Source organism: Hypomesus nipponensis, chromosome 14, assembly GCF_054491055.1.
Source record: "Hypomesus nipponensis isolate SF chromosome 14, ASM5449105v1, whole genome shotgun sequence".
Classification (NCBI taxonomy): domain Eukaryota; kingdom Metazoa; phylum Chordata; class Actinopteri; order Osmeriformes; family Osmeridae; genus Hypomesus; species Hypomesus nipponensis.
Genome location: NC_140374.1, coordinates 22,202,501 through 22,216,920, shown reverse-complemented (window position 1 = coordinate 22,216,920; position 14,420 = coordinate 22,202,501). Strand labels below are relative to the sequence as shown.

Here is a 14,420-nt window from a genome sequence, read left to right as displayed (position 1 = left end):
CTATACTGACTGCTTGGCTTCTTCTGAGAAGTGCTAAAGATGGCTGAGCGGTGAGGGAGTCGGGCTAGTAATCAGAAGGTTGCTGGATCGATTCCCCGCCATGCCAAATGACATTGTGTCCTTGGGCAAGGCACTTCACCCTACTTGCCTCGGGGGGAATGTCCCTGTACTTACTGTAAGTCACTCTGGATAAGAGCGTCTGCTAAATGACGTTTACAGTCACGTTGAGACCTATAGTGGATTACTGACAGTATGTTACAGTGATGAATAGTGTTCTACTGAATATCCAAGCTGCCAGCATGCCATGACTTCTGAATGCTGAATTCATAGAACCCTGCCCAGTGAGGCCAGAGCTACATTCTTTTACCAGAAACAACCTGCTTCTCATAAACTGAACGATCCCACTGAAGGAAAGTGTGGAGACCGGTGCCAGCCGCCCACACCTTTAGATCCAGTTATCAGAAAAGACCCCCTGATTAGCAACGCTTTAGCTTCAAAAGTACACAAACCTGAAACCAAGGCGGACTACAGTCCATGCCAACAACACAGTTAGTTATCGCGTCAACACTCACGAACGCACGAAGTCCATCAAGACTGACGCACGAGCTGTTGTTTTACAGGGCTGGAGACAAACTTCAGATTCCTGCTTCCCATTAGGCTTCATTATGTCATCTGACTGCATTTGGTGCATTCTGTCCTCCTCTCATCCATGTATTGACGATTCCCCCTCTCTGCAACTGGTTCCAGCCAAGCCCAATATTCCACAACAGTTACTTAAATTGGCCTGGTAAAACTGGGGGAGGAATCTAGCTGTTGGCGTCTGGATGTGGGCTAGTTAACGTCTGTATGACAGGGGAGGAGGGGGAGGAGCATGGCTGCATGCTGCGCTCATGGCAACACAACTATCGTAAACAACTATCATAAACATGAGTCTGGAAATCTTGCTTGTATGTGTGGGAGACTTCCTAAGTGAATACATTTGCTGTTCTCCCTCCTGGGATTTATGTTCATGCGACCTCTGACCTGGGATTCATGTTCATGACGTCTGACCTGGGATCTGTTCCCTCAACATCTGCAGCCAGAGAACAGCAACACATGTAGTCATTTAGCAGACGCTCTTATCCAGAGCGACTTACAGTAAGTACAGGGACATTCCCCCGAGGCAAGTAGGGTGAAGTTCTTTTCCCAAGGACACAACGTCATTTTACACATTTTACATTTAATCGAATCGGCAACCTTCTGATTAACAGCCCGACCCCCTAACCGCTCAGCCATCTGACCCCCATGTTAGAAAGAGTTATCAGATTCTGGATATATTCACACCATCAAGAGGCTCCTTGCTTCCTTTGTGAACTTTGCTCTGGGACCATTAGAATGGCTCAACAGAACTGGAATAGCATCAATATCAGAGACTTTGGCCATCCTGATAACAGTCTTCCATTCAGCCGGAGCAGACGCAGGGCAGATCACGTGACTCCCGTTCTGGTCCACAGATCTATTTCAGGCCTGCAAACTGAGCATCCAGTCTTAATGGCTCTTTTCCCCGAAAAACCACAGACGGGACCGGCTGGCTCCGACAGACCAAGTGAAACCACGGCAGCCGTGCCAGAGAGAGAGCACACTACACCCTGAGCCCCAGACTCCAGGCCTCAGAGAGCACCCTACACCCTGAGCCCCAGACTCCAGGCCTCAGAGAGCACCCTACACCCTGAGCCCCAGACTCCAGGCCTCAGAGAGCACCCTACACCCTGAGCCCCAGACTCCAGACCTCAGAGAGCACACTACACCCTGAGCCCCAGACTCCAGGCTTCAGAGAGCACTAACTACACCCTGAGCCCCAGACTCCAGGCTTCAGAGAGCACTAACTACACCCTGAGCCCCAGACTCCAGGCTTCAGAGAGCACTAACTACACCCTGAGCCCCAGACTCCAGGCCTCAGAGAGCACTAACTACACCCTGAGCCCCAGACTCCAGACCTCAGAGAGCACCCTTCACCCTGAGCCCCAGACTCCAGACCTCAGAGAGCACCCTACACCCTGAGCCCCAGACTCAGTAGACAGACCAAAAACAGAAGACTTTGATCTGGTCTGGACAAGCTCCTTCTAGATTTTTCTAGACTCCAGGCTCCAAATAAAGATGGCCTGACAGCTCCAGTTGAGTCTTTGTTGTCTGTAATGTAGGCTGATGAACATGACAACAAAGGGGGGAAGAGGGGAGACCAGGCCCAGTCAGGGTGGCGAGAGAGAAAGGGAGTCTGGAGAGACAAATATCTCATGTCCTAATCTCTGATCACTGATGTGACATGGATTGGTGACAAAGGGATGTTGGGAGAGAATCCCTCTGGACTGATGAGATCAGGTGTAGGTGTAGTGGGGAAGGGACATGAAGTGTTTACATCAGGATCCAGGTCCATCTCCTCACTGTTTCCTCACAAGCATTAGAAGCGCCGGCTCCTCTACCTGGCTCCTCTACCTGGTTGTGGTTACCCATGTTCACACACACACCTACAGTCGGCCATTAAGTCTTCCAGGAAATAAGATCATTATTTATACATATTTTTTCACTATGCACATTTGTGAACGTGTCATTACAAAGCCTCTTTCAGTCTTTTTCCTCAAACGTCACCTTCTGGGATTTTTTTTTTATTTTTCAAAGAAACGAAGCAAACTTAGTTACTAGTTAACTAACTGAGGACAACGGGAGTGGTATTTCAAGCAGCACGGTCAGGTTCTCATGAAGAGGCGTACAGTACAACCAGTCATTAGCCATCTTCTGATCTACTGTACAGAACTACAAAGCACACACCTGCCTGATGCTGCATCCTGGTGGAAGCATGTGTAAACCAGTCCTGAGAAGGTCAACATTCTTAGCTGTAAAACGATACTGAACAGACGTCAAGAGGACAATTCTCAGGCTTTTGGGTTGGCTGTAGAAAAAAAAGAGCTAAGCTTGACTGTGGAAGGAAAACCAACTAGGTTGGCGTGTTCCTCCAGCTTCTCACTCAGTGCGTGTCTCAGTGTCAACAGGTCCACCTGCCCTCCCAGCGGACAGGTCAACCTTCAGCCCGTCTCATCCAGGACAGCTCTCTGGGAGTCGACAGTTGCCATGGGCCTAGGATTTCACTCCACACTTACAATGATTACTTTCTTACAAAAAAGTTAACTTCTTTTTGGGTCATATATTTGTCAAACATTGCATATCTGATATATTCTACCGTACACTGACGTTATGCATGCATTTTGAACATGCTGGGTTGATAACAAAACAAATGGTATGCAAAGCAGTCTAAAATGACAGGTGAAAATAGTAGCATGAGCAGGATCAATTAGGATAATTTTAATACTAAATAACCATAATTTATAGGATTAAAGCATTACATTATTTATACCCAAATATCACATTTCCATTGTTCTTGATGTCGAGCCGATGGGTACTTAGCGAAACTACAAGGTTTTGCCACACAACCTATCAATAGCCAGTGAATTACTGCTACCCGGAACTTGGCAGGCAAATAATGCCTTTATTACAGCTAAAGAGTGGCGACAATGTCCTCTTTAAAGACTCGGAGACAACTGGTTTATGGAAAACCTACTGATCGTAACGTTGAAAGGCAAGTGGACCCAATACACAAGTCAGCAATGATATAGCCTACCAACAACCAGATAGTAGGCCTACATGCCATCAACAATTGATGTGCATCAATTCAGAATTGCAACGGGTTAACACGAATAGAACTCGCTTTACTGTGGCAATTACAGTAGTCCGACTTTTGATACATGGGCAACAAAAATATTTCGTACATTATGACACGTGAGGTACACCGCCGACTAACTTGCTACACTGGGGAAAATAATTTACATTTTAACTAAAATTCTTTATTCATCAGAGAGCATTTGTCTTCTCTTTCTGTCACATGGAAAGTTCCACTTATATACACGAGCAGACTGCTGTCATGCGTACCGTCCGGAGCAGCATTTAGGTGCCCCGTTGTCAAATTACAGTGTGGAATGATCTGAGATAAATATGGCGTTGGATGGATAAACAGCAATACAAACGAATAACACAAACTTGTTATTTACCTTAGGACTTTGCCCACTGCCTGAAGTACCATTTTACAACTTAATCCACTTTTCACGTTTCTCTGAGAGTGCATGTCCGTACTGTCTCCTGAAAGAGAATAATCTCCGACCATATCTTTGAGCACAAATTTACTAAAACTGTTCCTCCACGTTCCTCTCCGTTGAGACTCGAACCATAAAGATCACTACAGTAAATCTATCTGCCAAAGAAACCCGGGGGTGGGGCAAAAACTTGAGTAGACGTCCTCCCCTTTCTGCACTTTGAACCAACCAGAAGAGCGAGAGTCACTGACCAGACAGCGTGGAGATCTTATAGGTGGAGTTTCAGAGGGAGAAATGCGCGTCTTTCGCCATGGACATGTTTCCTTAAAGAGGCACCCCAAAGTTATCACCTAGTAGACATGTATCGCCATAATCAACTGCACTATAGCAAGGGTATCAAACAGTTGGAAAGTCGACGTAGTAATAAAACTTTTGTTACAACTGTACTAGTTAAGTTTGTTCGAGTTTGTTATAGTTGGAAAGTTCCAACGGTGTTTAGTAATTCACTAATGATTTTTTTTTTTTTTTTTTTTTTAAACCTTGAAGTCATGACCATGACTATAATGTATCATAGTAAAGCAAATATATGTATTAATTTAAGCGCCCAACGCTCTTTTCTCTCTTTACAAACGGAATATAACCTCATATATTTAATAGGAAACAATAAATCTACTCTAATTTAAAATGTGACTGCATTTGTGGCTTAAGCTGCAGCGGATCCTAGCTGCAGCGGATCCTAGCTGTAGCGGATCCTAGCTGCAGCGGATCCGCTGCAGCGGATCCTAGCTGCAGCGGATCCTAGCTGCAGCGGATCTTAGCTGCAGGCCTGGGTGGCATGTTGAGACAGCAGAGCAGCATTCCTCGGCTTGACTGTAACCCTAACGTGGAGCTACGCTTCATTACCACAGGAGGAAGCTGGAGGAGGAGGCAGAGACGAGTAGCAGCTTGATTAGGGCACATGACAGGATCATCATAGTAGGAGCAGCTCAGGTGATGATGTCGAGTCACACCAACACACCTGCCTTGGTGGAGACGGACAGGGTTTGTAAAGGGCCCAGGTGTGCCTCCAAGGTGCTCTGGTAGTTTAGGTGAAAGCCTGGTGATTGCTAGTGCAGCATTCCATGTTAACCAGTTCAAACTACCAACACAGTCGTCATGGATACGTATGAAGGCCCGCCCCACGACTGGAACGGAACGTGGAGAAGACGACACTCAGGCTCATGCTCTCCATTCACAGGTTTCCTATCGTCTCTATAGTGTTCCATGTCACTTTAAGTGGCTTCACTTCTTCTAAACATGTCCAAAGTCGTTTTCCCTCTGTGACCCCCCCCCCCCTCCACTCCTACTGGTCCAGGGAGAGGTGAGGGGGGTGAGGTAGAGAGACCAGCAGCTCCCCCTCCACTCCTACTGGACCAGGGAGAGGTGAGGGGGGTGAGGAAGAGAGACCAGCAGCTCCCCCTCCACTCCTACTGGACCAGGGAGAGGTGAGGGGGGTGAGGTAGAGAGACCAGCAGCTGGGGGGAAATACCAGCAGCCAGCTGTAGCATGGACACTCACAAAGACACAGTAATCTAGAGGATCTCTGGAGCCCAGCATGATCCTAGAGAGAGTGGCAGTGGGGGTGGGGGAACTACTTCAATAATGAATGTAGTAGATAAATATCAAAACAGTGCATGTCTGAACTTATTCTTGTTTGTGTGCCTGTGTACCTATGGTTCTGTGTTCGCTCAGAGGCCTGATGTACATTCCCCTGTATGGTCCTTTTACTGGTCCCCTACACCACACAGAGGGGAGCAAGGCCCTCTCTACAGCCCCACCAGAGAGCTGGCAGAGGGGGGAGAGAGAGGAGGGAGGAAGCCAGGACCTCCAGAGCAGTCTCTCTGAGACAGGGTGTCCTCTAAGACCAAGGAGACTGGAGCTAGGAGTGGGCAGTCTGGGGAGACTGGAGCTAGGAGTGGGCAGTCTGGGGAGACTGGAGCTAGGAGTGGGCAGTCTGAGGAGACTGGAGCTAGGAGTGGGCAGTCTGAGGAGACTGGAGCTAGGAGTGGGCAGTCTGAGTAGACTGGAGCTAGGAGTGGGCAGTCTGAGGAGACTGGAGCTAGGAGTGGCCAGTCTGAGGAGACTGGAGCTAGGAGTGGGCAGTCTGGGGAGACTGGAGCTAGGAGTGGGCAGTCTGGGGAGACTGGAGCTAGGAGTGGGCAGTCTGAGGAGACTGGAGCTAGGAGTGGGCAGTCTGAGGAGACTGGAGCTAGGAGTGGGCAGTCTGGGGAGACTGGAGCTAGGAGTGGGCAGTCTGAGTAGACTGGAGCTAGGAGTGGGCAGTCTGGGGAGACTGGAGCTAGTAGTGGGCAGTCTGAGGAGACTGGAGCTAGGAGTGGGCAGTCTGAGGAGACTGGAGCTAGGAGTGGGCAGTCTGAGGAGACTGGAGCTAGGAGTGGGCAGTCTGAGGAGACTGGAGCTAGGAGTGGGCAGTCTGAGGAGACTGGAGCTAGGAGTGGGCAGTCTGAGGAGACTGGAGCTAGGAGTGGGCAGTCTGAGTAGACTGGAGCTAGGAGTGGGCAGTCTGGGGAGACTGGAGCTAGGAGTGGGCAGTCTGAGTAGACTGGAGCTAGGAGTGGGCAGTCTGAGGAGACTGGAGCTAGGAGTGGGCAGTCTGAGGAGAAGCCGTTTGGCCCTCCTCTAGTTGACCACTGAAGTGAGAGCTATTCACATCATGGAATCCCATTCAGAGGAGGACTTTCCATTCATTTACCTCCAAGTATTAGATCAGCCCGGTGGCCTGAAATAGAAGAGCCGCATTCAGGCTTGCTGAAGCGAGAACAGGGCCTCTGCCTTTACTATTAAGATGGAAGTCGTGACAACGTCAATGTCAGGTGGCAATGAACTCCTAAACTGGAGCGTTCCTTGACTGAGAATGCCAATCCATGGGAGGTGAAGTGCATCATTCACACTCACGGAACAGACAGAAATAGCAATGTTGCAATACACAACCTGGAACCTGTGGTACAAACCACACCTGGTCCTCATGCGTACACTGGCTTGGTGCAACGCCAGCGGAAGCATTCTTTAGTCTGGTGGGCAAACAACGCGTGATGATCGTTCACCGAGTCACAAACAGCCCTCTCCCTCCACAGTATGACATCACTCACCTGACACCTGGAGCAACAGAACACTCCAGGACACACAAACAGCAGGAAGTTTGCCATCAATCTCAAAGTATGAATTCAACTTTGAGCATTCAGGATATGATTAACTTTTATGGAAAGTTGACACATCTGTGTGTGTGTATGTGTGTGTATTTAAAGATTCCCTTTAAACCTCAAATCTAAAATATCGTAACCCGATCACTAAACTTAAACACAAACACACACAAACAGCAGAAACATGCTTGACTGTAAGACTTGCTCGTGTGTGTGGAAGAACAGGCAACTGTTCGTGACTGTCAGACCAGCCAGCAACTACTTGTGATAAGGAGTTCCTGAAAAGCCTTGGTGTTTGACAGGCCATGAATTGGGCAGAGCTGCATTGGAGGAAATGACACGTGATGTAATATGCCACGTCACCAGACTCCCGACCGGCAGCTAAGGCAGATGACCTCCAAGGAAGAACAGTCCCAGAAAGTTAGCTTTGTACGTCACCAACAGAGAAATCTGACTGACGCCCAGTAAATGTCATGACCCTGAACCGAGGTGAAGCCCAATTCCCATGCAGCTACCCCCCCCCTCCCCCCCATGCCAAAATGTTCACCAACAAATGTACAAACAATGTTTCACCATGTTAGTGAACAGCTTCTCTCAGTCTTGGCAAGCTCAACAGGTTGTCTCTGACAGTCAGTGGACAGACAGGCCTTATTAGAGACAGAGAGAACTGAAAAGCTGCCAGCAACAGAGGATTCACAACCCCGCACAGCAGATGTGCCCCCGGCCTGGTAACAGCCGAAACCCAGCCCAGGCAACCCACTGCCTCCAGCCAATTGCATCACAGATCCATCCTGATTGACAGGCCAGCTGACCAATACAACGGCAGGGTTTGAGTGATTCAGAGCTGAGCCAGACCTGCAACCCATCAGTCGGAGACTGTGGAGGCTGTGTCTGTGTGTGTGTGTGTGTTTAGGTTCTGTGGAGTGTGTTTAGGTAAGGCCTTAGTCAGTAAAAACAGCGAGTTGAGGATGTGCCGGTGGTGGTTTCAAGGCTGAAACCCAGAGGTCATCAGGTCTGGGAACTCAGCGACCTGGCCACAAGCTGGCACGCTGACCCACATACAAACTGCTGGCTCTCAGAGAAGGAAACACACAAGTGTGTTACTTTGTAGACTGTGTGTGCAGGTCGGTGTGTGTGTGTGTGTGTGTGTGTGTGAGTATGGTGGCATGCAAGCGTGATCGCTTAGCGTGTCTGTGCACGCTCGCATGGGACCTTGTGTGTGCGGCAACTAAACCTGGAGACGTGAATCCGCGTTTGCAAGTCTGGGGGAGCCCGTCAGATGTGAACTGATAACCAGGTCAAGCAGCAGTGTTAACACACAGACAGCCGACTAAGACATGTTCTCTCTTCACCTAGAATGCCATACTTTCTCCCTTTCCCCTTAGTTACGGTGGTGTCCTGGAGGAAACTGCAACCATCTACTCAAGCTAGCCTCCTTCCCTCCCTCCCTCCACTCTACCCAGCCTCCTTCCCTCCCTCCACTCTACCTAGCCTCCTTCCCTCACTCCCTCCCGTTCTCTTTGCATTCCAGCGGGAGAAGAGCCAGTAGAGACATGCCCGCCCGCCCGCCCGCCCTCCCTCAGGCTGAACAAAGGAAACAGTAAAGACAGAGAGACAGAGAGAGAGAGACAGAGAGAGAGACAGAGAGAGAGACAGAGAGAGAGAGACAGAGAGAGAGAGACAGAGAGAGAGACAGAGAGAGTGAGATAGAGAGACAGAGAGAGTGAGACAGAGCGATAGAGAGCAGAAATAGTATGAGACTCATTCATCCAATCAGATTGAGGAGAAGACACCTCTAAATGAGCGGAAGACTGGAAAGAGAAGAGGAAGAAGAAGAGAAGCAGAGAGGAGAAGAGAGAGGAGCCGTTTGGGATGGTCAAGAGGTAAGGAAAGGAGTGATATAAAGAAGAGAGTGTGCAGGAGACATGAGGGAGGTTGTCACGACATGCACTGGCCACTCCCTCTCAGACCTCCCCATCTTACACAAGGAGTAAAACATCCCTGAAGTCTACACTCAGGTGCTGTGTACCTGTTCCTGCAGAAAACTGCCCCATCACCATCAGACAGTCAAGCTTGCATGTGGCCATATTAACCTGTGGCCAGTTAGCACATAGACCAAACAACATAGTGAAACAACACTAGCTAGTAGGAGGATGTGTGAGCAGGGCATGTGCTGCTCTGGGGGGGGGAGGGGGGGCATGTCACGCACCCATCACCCACAGGGGAGTGATGGAGTCCAGATATTATGAAACTATGACCAAACTAAGTGTGCTAGTCCATTACAAGTCTCCTCACACTGTGTCCAGCACAATGTTTGTACTGCTGGAGCACAGGCTCCAGAGCACAGGCTCCAGAGCACAGGCTCCAGAGCACAGGCTCCAGAGCACAGGCTCCAGAGCACAGGGACCAGAGCACAGGGACCAGAGCACAGGGACCAGAGCACAGGGACCAGAGCACAGGGACCAGAGCACGTCGTCAACTGAAGGGTTTCTAAAAGTAAATACTTTCTTTCTTGGAAGGTGGGGAGAAATGCCTCCTTGAAAACGAGTAGTGACACACACCCACACAGATACACAAGCATTCCCCATCTCTGATCAAATATCAGGACTGAACATTTCTCAATCGAACATAAAAATAGATAACATATTTGGCGAACAGCAACAAAAAAACAGTACCAGTCTGGAAGCTATCAGAGATGTTTCTTTTGGAACCATTTGATTTGAAACACTACACTGCATGTGACACCAATGCTCTATTCTGAGGGAATAACAAAAGAAAACAAAAAGGAACTAGTCTGATGAGCAACACCCCCACCTACAGGGCAGGACGCAGTACTGCAACACTGCAGTCCACAGCTGGAGGACCTGCACTTCGGCTGGCTCATTTGACAAAGACAAAGCAGCACAGCAGCCGTCCGGTCTGTGGCTAGTGTCGACCTTGCGGGCTGAGAGAAGCGGAAGTCCTTCTCCAGTAAATCCCTTCTCTGCTCAGCACAGCAAACCATCCCATAACCCTGCTCCATCTGTCTGTAGTTAGACCCTGAGGCGCTGTGTACAAGCCAAGTTTCCCATTCTCCGTTTCTGTTTCGGAGCCGGTACGTCAGAGATGAAGGACTGGGTGGGGAGCAGAGAGGGGAGGGGATGATGCAGGGTGTGTGTGGGGGGGGGGGGGGGACATGTTTTTGTTTTGGACAAGTACATTTAGTTGTTGGACAAGTTGCCCGAAGAACAAGTGGCCAATTTTATTTATTTTTGTCTTTTTTGTCTTTAGTAAAACCGAAGCCTAAATCATGTCTCCAGTTTATGCTGCTGCCTTCCACTTCCTCTGAAGGCTATAAAACACAATGTGGTTAGTTTCCATGAAGAGATGGTGGAGGGGGTTCAACTATATTTAGAACAGATTTAGAACAGCTGTGCCATCAAATGTAAAGATGAATACAGACAAGAAATAAAAGGGGGAGAAAAGGGAGGGACAGAACCAGACTGAGGGAAAGGGAAGGAAGGAGAGGCGTGTAAGGGGGGAGGAGGGGAGGGAGAGAGGGGAGGGAGGGAGGGAGGATCTCTGTCCTCCTGGGTGGACCACTGCTGCATGTGAAGGGTGGAGGGACGCAGAGAGAGGAGTGTGTTTAGGGTGGAGGCTACGTGGGGGCTACTGAGAGGACAGAGCAGTCCTTTCAGACCCAGACGAACCCAGCAAAGACACACTGCATACACAGAGAGAGAGAGAGAGATATGGAGGGATAGAGAGAGGGCAAGCGACACATGGAGGGAGAGAGAGAGAGCAAGCGACACATGGAGGGAGAGAGAGAGAGCAAGCGACACATGGAGGGAGAGAGAGAGAGCAAGCGACACATGGAGGGAGAGAGAGAGAGCAAGCGACACATGGAGGGAGAGAGAGAGAGCAAGCGACACATGGAGGGAGAGAGAGAGAGCGACTCAGACCTACATGCAAACATGGGGGGAAGCACTGAGACAGGGAAGGAGCACACGGGGCAGGTAGGGAGTAGGGAGTTAGTAGGGGTGGAAAGTACACAGACTACTGACACACACAGACTACTGACACACACACAGACTACTGACACACACACACAGACTACTGACACACACACAGACTACTGACACACACACAGACTACTGACACACACACAGACTACTGACACACACACAGACTACTGACACACACAGACTACTGACACACACACAGACTACTGACACACACAGACTACTGACACACACACAGACTACTGACACACACACAGACTACTGACACACACACAGACTACTGACACACACAGACTACTGACACACACACAGACTACTGACACACACACAGACTACTGACACACACACAGACTACTGACACACACAGACTACTGACACACACAGACTACTGACACACACACAGACTACTGACACACACAGACTACTGACACACACACAGCCTACTGACACACACACAGACTACTGACACACACACAGACTACTGACACACACACAGACTACTGACACACACAGACTACTGACACACACACAGACTACTGACACACACACAGACTACTGACACACACAGACTACTGACACACACACAGACTACTGACACACACACACACACAGGTCACTATTCAATATCTAGCATAGAACTGAATGTCACTTTCTCAGAACATGCCGGAGTCAGCACTGACTCCGTCTCCCTCTCTCCCTCCCTCCCTCCCAAGAGCTGAGTGAGAAGAGCGAGTGAGAGTCATGGAGGCCCTAAACATGATGTGGGGGTGAACAAGAGGTCGTGGGGGAAGGGGGTGGAGAAACAAGCATGTCCACTTCCTGGGAATAAACTTTCCTTTCCCTCTAAACATGATGTCCTAGCCTTCCTTCCCACCCCCCTGGTAACTGCCCTCCCCCCTGGTAACTGCCCTCGCCCCTGGTAACTGCCCTCCCCCTTGGTAACTGCCCTCCCCCTTGGTAACTGCCCTCCCCCCTCGGTAACAGCCCTCCCCCCTGGTAACTGCCCTCCCCCCTCGGTAACTGCCCTCCCCCCTGGTAACTGCCCTCCCCCCTGGTAACTGCCCTCCCCCCTGGTAACTGCCCTCCCCCCTGGTAACTGCCCCAGCCACGTCAGATGGGAGATAATGGAAAGAAATGAGGGGGCAAGGCTGCCAAGCGCACTGCAGCACCGAGGCAATTAGCAGCTCTGCAGCCCTGAGACAGAGGTAGAGAGACAGAGGGAGAGAGAGAGAGAGGTACAGGAGAGAGGGTGCGAAGTGAAAGTGATTGAAAAGAGAAATAAAAAAGAAATCTCAAGGACTGTCTGTCTAAAATCATCGCTCTCTTTCACTCCAACCCCCTCCTTTCACCCGTGCCTGAGACAAACTCCATAAACAGGAAGTGAGGCGCCCTGGCACTTCCTGTCTCCCCTGGAGCAGGCCTCTTGGTCTCCAGAGGGCAGGAGGAGTAGGGGGAGGGGAGGTGGAGTAGGGGGAGGGGAGGAGGAGTAGGGGGAGGGGAGGTGGAGTAGGGGGAGGGGAGGTGGAGTAGGGGGAGGGGAGGAGGAGTAGGGGGAGGGGAGGTGGAGTAGGGGGAGGGGAGGTGGAGTAGGGGGAGGGGAGGAGGAGTAGGGGGAGGGGAGGTGGAGTAGGGGGAGGGGAGGAGGAGTAGGGGGAGGGGAGGTGGAGTAGGGGGAGGGGAGGAGGAGTAGGGGGAGGGGAGGAGGAGTAGGGGGAGGGGAGGAGGAGTAGGGGGAGGGGAGGTGGAGTAGGGGGAGGGGAGGAGGAGTAGGGGGAGGGGAGGTGGAGTAGGGGGAGGGGAGGAGGAGTAGGGGGAGGGGAGGAGGAGTAGGGGGAGGGGAGGAGGAGTAGGGGGAGGGGAGGAGGAGTAGGGGGAGGGGAGGTGGAGTAGGGGGAGGGGAGGTGGAGGCAAGGTTGGAGCTCCTGCTGTCCTCAGAGCAGTACAGTACTCTACCCTTCCTTCCCAGGCCACATCCAGAGCCCATGATACGCAGGTTACGAGGATTAGGTCTAAAACATGATCAGTTCTGTTCAAGACTCCCTGTTTAGTTCCTCTCTGCTGTTGGGATGCCACTGAATTATCGAGCTGCATTAGTGTCAGAAGGCTAAGTGCGTCTTTAAGGAGGCGAGTGCGCTGACAATGCAGAACTAAATGCGGAGGTAAGGTTACCTCAAGGCTGTCTCACTCTTCATCTCCTGAGCCAGCACCCAGTGAGGGCTAAACACACACACACACACACACCTGGGTGGAGCAGAGTTGCATAAACGGCCTGCTCAGAGAGGTTTGCAGTCCACAGCTGTGAAAACAGAGAGGACAGTCAGCAGTCCAATCCCTCATCTGAACTGACCCCAACTGACCAATCACACGGGACTTATTATCTCACACACACAGAGACCTTACAGCAGCCCCTCGACCCCCTGTGCCAGCCTGACAGGACATGCCAGTTTGTGTCCCAAGGATCCACTGCAGCCTGGCCAGGGCTGTAACCCTGTACCCTGCAGCCTGGCCAGGGCTGTGACCCTGTACCCTGCAGCCTGGCCAGGGCTGTGACCCTATACCCTGCAGCCTGGCCAGGGCTGTGACCCTGTACCCTGCAGCCTGGCCAGGGCTGTGACCCTGTACACTGCAGCCTGGCCAGGGCTGTGACCCTATACCCTGCAGCCTGGCCAGGGCTGTGACCCTGTACCCTGCAGCCTGGCCAGGGCTGTGACCCTGTACCCTGCAGCCTGGCCAGGGCTGTGACCCTGTACCCTGCACAGGGCCTCAGCCATCAGGGCTTGTCCAGAACCCTAACCAGGTGGTGCTGGCCTGGATCCCCCACTGAGCCCACAGGCCAGGCAGAGAACACACTGCTGCGCCCAGTCAGATGAAGGCCAATCTGATGAGTCCGTCTCCAGACAAACAAGGACAACCCACAACAGAACTACCTGTAAAACTCTCACAACTCCTGTGACCTACCCTACCCTGCCCTCCCACCTACCCTACCCTACCCTGCCCTCCCACCTACCCTACCCTACCCCCCCCCCCCCCCAGCTCTCTGCAGTGCTAAGCTACTGTTTGACCTGTCTTGCAGCAGCTACTGTTTGACCTGTCTTGCT

At 51.1% G+C, this 14,420-nt stretch overlaps 1 protein-coding gene across 5 annotated transcripts in view; it reads right to left on the bottom strand.

The window, feature by feature from the left end:
- Positions 1-14,420, bottom strand: part of mob2a (MOB kinase activator 2a) — a 45,171-nt gene that overhangs the window by 9,331 nt on the left and 21,420 nt on the right. Inside the window, exon 1 of one of the 5 annotated variants that reach the window (XM_084672842.1) lies at positions 4,080-4,263. The exons of 3 other annotated variants lie outside the window; for them this stretch is intronic. In XM_084672842.1, the coding sequence (XP_084528968.1) occupies positions 4,080-4,192 (113 nt within the window). In that variant the 5' untranslated portion in view covers positions 4,193-4,263. Of the gene's footprint in view, positions 1-572; positions 605-4,079; positions 4,264-14,420 lie in introns of those variants that run through there. One more of the 5 variants, XM_084672841.1, reaches the window with a different exon arrangement.